This window comes from Oncorhynchus gorbuscha, linkage group LG17, assembly GCF_021184085.1.
Source record: "Oncorhynchus gorbuscha isolate QuinsamMale2020 ecotype Even-year linkage group LG17, OgorEven_v1.0, whole genome shotgun sequence".
In the NCBI taxonomy this organism is placed as follows: Eukaryota; Metazoa; Chordata; class Actinopteri; order Salmoniformes; family Salmonidae; genus Oncorhynchus; species Oncorhynchus gorbuscha.
Window position 1 is genome coordinate 50811896 of NC_060189.1, and position 12407 is coordinate 50824302.

At 44.2% G+C, this 12407-nt stretch overlaps 1 protein-coding gene across 1 annotated transcript in view; it reads right to left on the reverse strand.

The window, feature by feature from the left end:
- The window catches only part of LOC124002159 (large neutral amino acids transporter small subunit 3-like), a 37970-nt gene extending 25714 nt beyond the window's left edge, over positions 1-12256 (reverse strand). Inside the window, exons 1-5 of the mRNA XM_046309477.1 lie at positions 12071-12256; positions 3561-3721; positions 1759-1942; positions 1499-1554; positions 1275-1351 (exon numbers count right to left, since the gene is read on the reverse strand). Coding sequence (XP_046165433.1) covers positions 1275-1351; positions 1499-1554; positions 1759-1942; positions 3561-3714 — 471 coding nt within the window. The 5' untranslated portion in view covers positions 3715-3721; positions 12071-12256. The remainder of the gene's footprint in view (positions 1-1274; positions 1352-1498; positions 1555-1758; positions 1943-3560; positions 3722-12070) is intronic.
- Between the last annotated feature and the right edge of the window lie 151 nt (positions 12257-12407).

Below are 12407 nucleotides of genomic sequence, written 5' to 3' on the forward strand. Positions count from 1 at the left end.
GGTTGATATATAGTGGGTATATTGTTGATATACAGTGGGTATATTGTTGACATACAGTGGGTATATTGTTGATATACAGTGGGTATATTGTTGATATACAGTGGGTATACGGTTGATATACAGTGGGTATATTGTTGACATACAGTGGGTATATTGTTGATATACAGTGGGTATATTGTTGATATACAGTGGGTATACGGTTGATATATAGTGGGTATATTGTTGATATACAGTGGGTATATTGTAGACATACAGTGGGTATATTGTTGATATACAGTGGATATATTATTGATATACAGTGAGTATATTGTTGCTATACAGTGGGTATATTGTTGATATACAGTGGGTATATTGTTGACATACAGTGGGTATATTATTGATATACAGTGTGTATGTTGTTGATATACAGTGGGTATATTGTTGATATACAGTGGGTATATTGTTGACATACAGTGTGTATATTGTTGATATACAGTGGGTATATTGTTGACATACAGTGGGTATATTGTTGACATACAGTGGGTATATTGTTGATATACAGTGTGTATGTTGTTGATATACAGTGGGTATATTGTTGTTATACAGTGGGTATATTGTATTGTTGTTATAAAGTGGGTATATTGTTGTTATACAGTGGGTATACGGTTGATATGCAGTGGGTATTCTGCTGATATACAGTGGATGTACACATTTACAGTATCAGTATGAATGTATCTACATTCAGAAACATGAACAGAGTGCAAATGCAGTATAGTGCAGTTATTTTGTGTACAGTTCAGAGATGGCTTAAAACGGGGTGCAGCATAGAGTGCAGTCCTTTAGTCTCTATGGGCCACAGCACGCGCTAAGAAACTTTTCAGGTGACGGGAGGTTTTGGTCATGAGTGGTGGGAGGAGCTATAGGAGGAGGGGCTCATTATAATGGCTGGAATGGAATAAATGTAATGGAGACAAATGTGGTTTCCATATGTTTCATACCGTTCCATTAATTCCATTCCAGCCATTATAATGAGCCCGTCCTCCTATAGCTCCTCCCACCAGCCGCTGGTGTGTTCTGGGAACTTTGGATATGTCGTTATTGTGTCCATGTAGAGGAGAAGGATGGTGTGTGTGTGTGTGTGTGTGTGTGTGTGTGTGTGTGTGTGTGTGTGTGTGTGTGTGTGTGTGTGTGTGTGTGTGTGTGTGTGTGTGTGTGTGTGTGTGTGTGTGTGTGTGTGTGTGTGTGTGTGTGTGTGTGTGTGTGTGTGTGCGCGTGTGTGTGCGCGCGCGCCTTACCGTGAGGGAGGTGAAGGTGAGGCAGATTCCTCCGAAGCCGTTGAAGGAGACTGCAATGAAAATGAGGGCCGAGAGTACTGGAGGAGGAAAGGGAGGAGGAAGGAGGAGACCGTTAAGTGAGATCTATGTGTGCAGTGTAATGTAATAAGCAGATGTGTTCAATGTGATGTTTCTGTACATTTAGTGTTCATTTACAGTGACATACAGCGGTTTAGGATCCTTACCTTCGGGGTTATAGGCAGCTCCAGCTATCATGGCACAAGAGAAAGCAAAACACGCACTGCAAGAGAGAGAGACTTGATGATGACGCTGACTCATGGAAGATAATGATGGTGACGATGGTTGTGAAGATAATGACTATGGTCATGACGATTGTTAAAAAAGTTATAATGGTGACAATGACAATCACAGTGTTAATCGCTGATGATTTAATATTACTATAATGAGGACGGCAATGACGATGACGATGTGTCCCGGCTTTTACCTGCCGAGGAGGCGGAGTGGGCGGGGCCCGTACTTGTCCATCAGGATACCTAGCGGCAGAGTGGCTGCACTCAGCAGGAAGGAGCCAATGGTAAAGCCCAGATTCAACATCTCTTCCTGGTCCACGCAGCTATGCCAGATACCACTGTCCCACGAACTGATGTTACTGAACACTGTCTCATTGTCTGGGAGGGGGGGGGGGTGGAGAGAGGTGAAGAAAGAGAGGGGGGAGCAGGAGAAGGGTAAGGAAGGGGACGAGAGAGAGGGGAGTTGAGAACTATACAAGACACAGGAAACCACATGTGCTATAGACATGTATATCTCTATGGACGTACACAGGGGCGAAATCCCAAGTTCCACTGGAGTTGAATTTTCACTTAGTCATGCGTTGATATCAGTGGTCGTTAGGATTCACCCCACAGTATCTATGCATAGGTTTATGTATACCTGGGGTCAATTCCATTTCAATTACACACAGTTTGGAAAGTACTCTGAAGTTCTCTTCTGTGCTTTTCAATGAGAAACATTTTGAATTGGCATTTGGTCTATTTTCTGAATTGACTGGAATTTAAATGGATTTGAACCCTGAAGTATACGGCATCCCTTAGTATGGAAATGACCCCAACCCTGAAGTATACGGTATCCCTTAGTATGGAAATGACCCCAACCCTGAAGTATACTGCATCCCTTAGTATGGAAATGACCCCAACCCTGAAGTATACTGCATCCCTTAGTATGGAAATGACCCAAACCCTGAAGTATGCAAGTATGGAAATGACCCCAACCCTGAAGTATACTGCATCCCTTAGTATGGAAATGACCCAAACCCTGAAGTATACTGCATCCCTTAGTATGGAAATGACCCCAACCCTGAAGTATACTGCATCCCTTAGTATGGAAATGACCCAAACCCTGAAGTATACTGCATCCCTTAGTATGGAAATGACCCAAACCCTGAAGTATACGGTATCCCTTAGTATGGAAATGACCCCAACCCTGAAGTATACGGTATCCCTTAGTATGGAAATGACCCCAACCCTGAAGTATACTGCATCCCTTAGTATGGAAATGACCCCAACCCTGAAGTATACGGTATCCCTTAGTATGGAAATGACCCCAACCCTGAAGTATACGGCATCCCTTAGTATGGAAATGACCCCAACCCTGAAGTATACGGTATCCCTTAGTATGGAAATGACCCCAACCCTGAAGTATACTGCATCCCTTAGTATGGAAATGACCCCAACCCTGAAGTATACTGCATCCCTTAGTATGGAAATGACCCCAACCCTGAAGTATACGGCATCCCTTAGTATGGAAATGACCCCAACCCTGAAGTATACTGCATCCCTTAGTATGGAAATGACCCCAACCCTGAAGTATACGGCATCCCTTAGTATGGAAATGACCCCAACCCTGAAGTATACTGCATCCCTTAGTATGGAAATGACCCCAACCCTGAAGTATACGGCATCCCTTAGTATGGAAATGACCCCAACCCTGAAGTATACGGTATCCCTTAGTATGGAAATGACCCAAACCCTGAAGTATACGGCATCCCTTAGTATGGAAATGACCCCAACCCTGAAGTATACTGCATCCCTTAGTATGGAAATGACCCCAACCCTGAAGTATACGGCATCCCTTAGTATGGAAATGACCCCAACCCTGAAGTATACGGCATCCCTTAGTATGGAAATGACCCCAACCCTGAAGTATACGGTATCCCTTAGTATGGAAATGACCCCAACCCTGAAGTATACAGCATCCCTGTGTGAGTGTTACCCATGGACGGGGACGTACCTATGCAGAGGTGTGAGTAGAAGCCCTCGTTCTTGAGCATGATGAGTAGCGATCCCCAGCCCAGCAGCACAGCAGAGAACAGCAGGTTCTCTATGACCGCAGTCACCGCCATCCACCAGCGCCTACGGTAGGCCTGGGCCAGAGAAGGAGCCATCGCTGCTCTGGGGGGAGAGAGAGAGAGAGAGAGAGGTGGTAGAAAGAGAAAGACAAGAGGATGAGGAAGACAGGGGAGAGAGAGTTTAACGTTTAACAATCCTTTCTTAAAGACTGAAGTACTGCACACACTCTCCGTGCGGAACTTCAAGGTTGCATGAACAAACGTCAAAGGTCGACAAAAACTAAAAATACATATCAAAGCAAGAAAGGATGTTTTTCTTTTTTAAGTGTGCAGCTGCTTTCCTCCTTACTTTCATCTGAGCTCAGAGAGCAACAAAACGGACGAGGACGGCAATATAAACCCTCTGTGGGATCCTACCACTGAGAGATTGAGGTTAACCACACGACTGACTCGTTATCACCACCATCACGGCGACCACATCATTCTGGTTTCTGGAAGGAAGCGGTGCTGACTGGTTTCTCTGTCAATTCCGCTATAATCCCGAATGTGTTGACTTTCTATAAAACATATAGAATATGAATATAGAATATGAATATAGAATATGCTCCCCCCTCCCTTAACATGACAGACTGGTGGTTTGAAGACTTCGACAGACGGATGTAACGGATCCAAAAGAAATTGAATTATTTCATTACGTTGCATAATGAATTGTGGAAACACTCTGAATGTAGACTATTCTAAGTTAGCAAAAAAACACACAGATCTGTCTGTAATGTAGTGCTGAGCGAATAACCGAAATGTTGGTTATTTATCATTATTGTTGGTTTCAATTATTTGAAACCATTATTTTATTTTTTGGGAGCTCAGTGCGCACAGTTGCCAGTTCCCCTAAAGATAAATCAGATCAAGCCCGAACTGTGCAATGTAGTAGGGAGTTTTAGTTTAGTGGAAATAACTAACTGCCCTGAGGAGGGAGAGGAATAAGGGATTGGTGAAGATGAGAATAAAGGAGAGACAAAGATGAGAAAAGACCTGAGTGGCGAGTAGAGTAGTGACCCCTGGATTGACTGTCACCCAGATCAACAATGTTGTAACCCACCAAGGAGCCTCTGGCCACTTACCAACTCCCTCCAACAACAGTCCAACCTCAACCCAGGAGGAGCCAATGCTGAAGTCTCATCGCCCAGTCCTACAGGCGTCGCAGTGGGTTTACGGTTACCGGCAGTCTTTCAAGCATTGGTCAATGACACTCTTAGGGATATATTGCATCAGTTCGTCTTTGTTTACCTCGATGACATCTTGATCTTCGCCAAAACCCTTCCAGAACACATACTGCATGTCCACCAAGTGCTGAGACGCCTCCTGCAGGGTTGTTAACACAGTGTCCAAAGAAGGGCCAGAAGTATACAGAATGGTGCCGTCTGCGTAGAGGAGGATCAGAGACTCACCAGCAGCAAGAGCGGCATCATTTATGTATACAGAGAAGAGAGTCGACCCAAGAATTGAACCCTGTGGCACCTCCAAAGAAACTGCCAGAGGCCCAGACAACAAGCCCTCCGATTTGATACACTGAACTCTATCAGAGAAGTAGTTGGTGAACCAGGCGAGGCAATCATTTGAGAAACCAAGGCTATCGAGTCTGCTGATGAGGATGTGGTGATTGACAGAGTCGAAAGCCTTGGCCAGGTCAATGAATACGGATGCACCGTATTGTTTCTTATCGATGGCGGTTAAGATATCGTTTAGGACCTTGAGCGTGGCTGAGGTGCACCCATGACCAGCTCTGAAACCAGATTGCATAGCGGGGAAGGTGGGGTGGGATTCGGAATGGTCGGTAATCTGTTTGTTGACTTGGCTTTCGAAGACCTTAGAAAGGCAGGGTAGGATAGATATAGGTCTGTAGCAGTTGGGTCAAGAGTGTTCTCGCTTTGAAGAGGGGGATGACCGCAGCTGCTTTCCAATCTTTGGGAATCTCAGACGACACGAAAGAGAGGTTGAACAGGCTAGTAATAGGGGTTGCAACAATTTCGGCAGATAATTTTAGAAAGAAAGGGTCCAGGTTGTCTAGTCCGGCTGATTTGTAGGGGTCCAGATTTTGCAGCTCTTTCAGAACATCAGCTGACTGGATTTGGGAGAAGGAGAAATAGGGAAGGCTTGGGCGAGTTGCTGTCGGGGCTACAGTGCTGTTGACCGGGGTAGGGGTAGCCAGGTGGAAAGCATGGCCAGCCATAGAAAAATGTTTATTGAAATTCAAAATTATAGTGGATTTATCGGTGGTGACAGAGTTTCCTATCCTCAGTGCAGTTGGCAGCTGGGAGGAGGTGTTCTTATTCTCCATGGACTTTACTGTGTCCCAGAACTTTTTTGAGTTTGTGTTGCGGGAAGCAAATTTCTGCTTGAAAAAGCTAGCCTTGGCTTTTTAACTGCCTGTGTATATTGGTTTCTAACTTACCTGAAAGGTTGCATATCATGGGGGCTGTTAAATGCTAATGCAGAACGCTAAAGGATGTTTTTGTGATGGTTAAGGGCAGTCAGGTCTGGAGAGAACCAAGGGCTATATCTGTTCCTGGTTCTAAATTTCTTGAATGGGGCATGCTTATTTAAGATGGTGAGGAAGGCATTTAAAAAAAATAACCAGGCATCCTCTACTGATGGGATGAGGTCAATATCCTTCCAGGATACCCAGGCCAGGTCGATTAGAAAGGCCTGCTCGCTGAAGTGTTTCAGGAAGCGTTTGACAGTGATGAGTGGAGGTCCCTTGACCGCTGACCCATTACGGATGCAGGCAATGAAGCAGTGATCACTGAGATCTTGGTTGAAAACAGCAAAGGTGTATTTAGAGGGCAAGTTGGTTAGGATGATATCTATGAGGGTGCCCGTGTTTACGGCTTTGGGGTGGTGCCTGGTAGGTTCATTGATCATTTGTGTGAGATTGAGAGCATCAAGCTTAGATTGTAGGATTGCTGGGGTGTTAAGCATGTTCCAGTTTAGGTCACCTAGCGGCACAAGCTCTGAAGATAGATGGGGGGCAATCAGTTCACATATGGTGTCCGGGGCACAGGGTGGTCTATAGCAGGCGGAAACGGTGAGATAATTGTTTTTAGATAGTTGGATTTTTAAAAGTAGAAGTTCAAATGGTTTGGGTACAGACTTGGATAGTAGAACAGAACTCTGCAGGCTATCTCTGCAGTAGATTGCAACACTGCCCCCTTTGGCCGTTCTATCTTGTCTGAAAATGTTGTAGTTAGGGATGGGGATTTCAGAGTTTTTTGGTAGGATAAGGGTATGGCTAAAAGATGTGAGAATTGGTCGTCTAGGACGCCCGGAACAGAGAGTAAAAGGAGGTTTCTGGGGGCGATAAAATAGCTTCAAGGTATAATGTACAGACAAAGGTATGGTAGGATGTGAATACAGTGGAGGTAAACCTAGGCATTGAGTGATGATGAGAGAGATATTGTCTCTAGAAACATCATTGAAACCAGGTGATGTCATCGCATGTGTGGGTGGTGGAACTGAAGAGTTGGATAAGGTATAATGAGCAGGGCTAGAGGCTCTACAGTGAAATAAGACAATAAACACTAACCAGAACAGCAGTGGACAAGGCATATTGACATTAAGGAGAGGCATGGCTTAGCCGAGTGATCATAAGGGTCCAGTGAGTAGTGAGGTTGGTTGGGGTCATGGCAATTCAGACAGTTAGCCGGGCCATGGGTAGCAAGCTGGCAGAGGATGGAGGTCTGTTTTTAGCCACCTTGTGCGTTTCCGTCGGTAGATTAGCGGGCAGATAACATCGGTAGTCCAGTCGTGAAGGCCCGGTGGGGCTCCGCGTTGGCAGTAAAACGGGTCCGGATAGGTGATTGTAGCCCAGGAGTGGCTGATGGAACTCTTCAGCTGGCTAGCTCCGTAATAATTTATGTTTGCTCCGGGACCGACGTAAGCCAATAGTCACTCGGATAGCAGCTAGCTAGCTGCAAGATCCAGGTATTAATGTCCAGAGCTTGCGGTAGAAATCCAGGGATATGGAGAGAAAATAGGTCCGGTATGCTCTGGTCTGAGTTGCGTTGTACAAAACTGTCGATTAAAGACATTAATGACACTCAGTTGTGTCCCATTACTCATTATGATTTCCCTATTAAAGGGGGGGGGTTCTGTTTTCCTTTGCAGCTTTAATTGTTTTACGTGTTTGTTTCCTGAGTGAGTTTTCGAGACTTAGTGGGGGTTCCCCAGTGTACTGTGATCCTGCGGCTACTGTTTATCAGTAAAGCATTTATGTCTATCCTTAACCACTGACTCCTCGTCTGGTCTCTTCCCTGCACCTGGGTCCAACCTCACCACGTCACATTGACCTTACCGCTGTGTGCCTGACCTCATGCCGTGGACCTATCAGGTATCAGAGAGCAGGGACTGACACAAACACACACTCTGTTATTTGCATGTGCCTATCGGCACACACATACGCACACAGCCTGACCTAGTTAGGGAGAGTTTAGCCTTGTGCAATGTGCCTTGTAAAAATGTAAATTCCAATGAGAAGAGTATAACTCCGGAGTATAACTCACAAAAATGTATATGTTTACCTGTGGCCAATAGGCATGACGTCTGTATGCATAAAACAAATGGATGTTAGATGTATGTGTGAGTACATATAAGCACAGATAGAACAATGAGACAGATATTTCACCGGATGTATACACTTGAAGCATCCGCTCGGCGTGGCCGGCAGTGGGAGAAGATGCAACGAGATGGATTTTGGTCGGCATTCTGCTCATTTTCTCGTCAATGAAAAATTTGATCTCAATTCAGTTTTCTGTTCCCCAAAACTAGAATCTGTTACGAACAGAGTGGACTAAAGTTTTGTAGTCTTTACCCTTTGCAAAAACAACAAAAAAACTACAACAAAAAAGATGTTGTTTAGAAGGAGAGCAAAGGCGAATTGAGTTATTGCACACACGCACTTCAGAGTAGGCGGTCCCTAACATACATATGCAAATGATTGTGAAAGCATGCCAATAGGATCTCGCTAGCTCTTGCTTGGCTCTGCCCACCACCTTCCTTGTTCTGCCCACTATGACTCATTTGTTCCCATTTGAAATGAGCGGCTGTGGTCTTTCTTGGTTTAGTTATACAAAATGTTTGATATAAGTGTGAATAAATGCCAGTCTATCTGTGACTGTGTGTGTAGGTAAAGCAGGTTTGACTGAGGGTCTGTTACCTCTCTTGAGCACAGGCCTGCATCCAGACTGGGACTTCGGCCAGCTGGGGCCAAAAATAGCTGCAGTGGTCACAGATCCAGTCCCACTTAACTACACCTGTACACTACATGGGAACACATCTATGTTGCACAGAATATCTGGATATTACCATGACTGGAGAAGTGTTTAAAGAGAAACTTCACCCTTTTTCAATATGAAATTGGTCATCTCTAGCACCACCCTAACATCAAATCAAACTTGATTTGGCACATGCTCCGAATAGAAGTGTGGACAACGTGAAATGCTTACTTACAAGCCCTTTACCAACAGTGTAGTTCAAGAAAGAGTTAAGAAAATATTTACCAAATAAACTAAAGTAAAAAATTAGTAAAAAATTATAAAACACAATAAAATAACAATGAGACTATATACAGGGGGTACCAGTCAATGTGCGGGGGGGGGGGGGTACAGGTTATTCGAGTAGCAGCAGTGTACAAAACAAATTGAGAGGGGGGTTGTAAATGTAAATAGTCTGGTGGCAATTTGATTCATTGTTCAGCAGTCTTGCAGGCTTGCGGGTAGATGCTGTTAATGAGCCTTTTGGTACTAGACTTGGCGCTCCGGTACCGCTTGCCGTGTGGGTAGCAGAGAAAAACTCTATGACTTGGGTGACTGGAGTCACAGCGCTACAGGGAGACAGGACGGACAGCTGATCGTAAGCTTACAAAGATAGAAGAAAATGTTTTTTTCCGATGGCATCATCCGGAGACACTGATGACATCGTCGGGTGTGAATCATGTGATTTTAGCCAACTATGAGCAGGCAAAGATGACTTACAATATCCTTATGTCATATAGATGTGGTAGTATCTGAAATGTGCTCATACTGAAACAAAACAGAAAAAAACATGTGATTTAACCTTTTATTTAACTAGGAAAGTCAGAAAAAAATCTTATTTACAATGACGGCCTACACCGACTGTAACGGCGTTCGTCTGTTGTAAGAAGAGAGTCGGACCGAAATGCAGCGTGTAGGTTACTCATGACTTTAATGAAAGATATGATGGTACATGAAATAACTGAAATACGAAAACAACAAACGAAACGTGAAATAAATTACAGCCTATCTGGTGAATACTACACAAAGACAGGAACAAACACCCACGAAATACAAAGCGAACTCAGGCTACCTAAATACGGTTCCCAATCAGAGACAACGATAAGCACCTGACTCTAATTGAGAATCGCCTCAGGCAGCCAAGCCTATACCACTCCCCTAATCAGCCGCGATCCCAAATAATACAAACCCCAATACGAAACACAACATATAAACCCATGTCACACCCTGGCCTGACCAAAATATATAACGAGAAACACAAAATACAATGACCAAGGCGTGACACCGGCCAAACCTGGACGACGCTGGGCCAATTGTGCGCTGCCCTATGGGACTCCCAATCATGGCCGGTTGTAATGTAGCCTGGATTCAAACCAGGTGACGCCTCTAGCACTGAGATGCAGTGCCTTAGACCGCTGCGCCACTCGGTAGCCCAACATGGGAAAGTGTGAGACTTTGACCTCTAACCCCTGACCTCTCTGCTCCTCCCTCAGCTGAAACTTGTGTGCCCTCAATTTTAGTTGTACGTCCCTAATATAAAAATGGCAAAATAACGTTCAAATTATTGAGTGACAGCTTCGTGAAAAATCTATCTCCACCTCGCTGTATCGACAAGCGGCGCAAGGAGAATGTCTCCATAGCCCTCTCCACCTCCGAGTGTTCCTGAAGGTCTTTGAACAAGAGGCGGCGGCCATGTTAGCCTAGAATCCTACCCAAGCCGTAAGGTTTTCAGTCCAAAAACGTTATTTTAATAGCAACCGGTTCATACTGGTTTTCGTGGTTGTAAATGGAACTGTACGTATTGGAAACGTGTTTACTGTCGGCCTGGTATTGCTTAATTGATTACGTGGGTCGAATATGACCCACAGAAGTGTATTGTGCCATATCACAACGTGTCGCTGTACTCATGAGCGGAATGGTTTTCCATTTTTGAAGTGGACCTTTAACTGGTCTATTTGTGTGGCAAGACAGGTGTGCGTGGCTGCATCTCATTGTAGTAGGCTGTGTTCTGGCCATTTGGATCTCCATTCACCTCTTTGATTACTGTGTTCACTACACCCGCACTAACATCTGCCAAAATATGTGCATGTGACCGATAACATTTCATTTGATTCAAAAGAAAGTTGGAAAGCATCATTAATAAGAAATCCAGCAAATCTTTTAGAGGAACAGTGGAAGTTGATAAAGATCTTTATTGGTAAACGTAATAGTAAAGAAGCACTTCTATCACCTTCCACTGTTCCTCCAAGAGTTGCTGGATTTCCAATTCCTGCTGTAGACACCAGCGAAGGCAGAGTAAATACACAATATGTTAACACTGGCACCACCATTCACTGGCCATGTCATGAACAGATCAGTCCACCAACACCAACTAACTGTGAAGTGTGTCGAGAGAGATATGACGTCATAGGTTTGCATCACAACCAAGTCTGTGGCCCTGGTTGATTGGTGCTGTTGGCATGGTTATAGGTTGGTTTACTACTAGTAATATGGAGTCCAAATGGATGGTCACAGATCTCTTAAAACCAGGGGTGGTAAAACAGCTCTCTTTCGACTCTCTCTCTGTCACTTACTCTCAGCTGTTGCCCCTAGTGCGGCCAGTCACTTCACCTCTCCTCGTGCTCCCCTGTGTGCGCACTAACAGCTGCGTCCAGGTGACACCGGTGGTGCCACCTTTTACGTGGACAGCGCATGGAATGCCCGTTGCCGCGTTCAAAACTGGACCGATTTCCAATTATACAAAGTTGACTATAAATAATGTACTGGTCACCCTCCATTATACTACTCTTATGGCTAAACGACACCTGAAACGTGTCAAGAACAAAATTGTGATATAATTAGCGTCAAACATACTAGTGTCAATATAATAACTTTAGCATTGTTTAAACTGATATAAAATCATCCTTGTCACTGTCTACACAAAAAGGCATGTACATTAATAGGAAAACAAATTAAAGACTGTCAAATAAAGAATGAAATAGAATTAGGGAAAAAAAACAAATATTCAAGAGACGTGTATATATATATATATATATGAGACGTCTTGTGCCATGTGCGTAAAGTCAAATTCCTCTTACCACAGACACAAAAGAATTAACATTTCTGAACATGCAAAACCCCAAAATATGACAGAAATTACTTACTTCAGACGATAATCCCTGAAAGAATCGATATCTATGGTAAATGGTTTATTTCCCGTCTTTGGTGGGGAAAAAAAGCGGGATTTAAACTGTTCATGTGTTGCTATAACACGTTACACAGTCAGTTACTGTGGGTCTTGTGAAACTTCACTTTCCATTCGGTTAGTTCCTCGTCACAACTTCATTACATCTGCATGGCTTTAAACCCCTCCTCTCGCCTTCCAACGATCTATATAAATGGACTCCCCCACCCCCCAAAGAAAAACACACACACACACAGCAACGAGTTTCCACTTACGCATGCACGCCCAGCTGTCAGTGGTACTTTACAGCTGTCAAA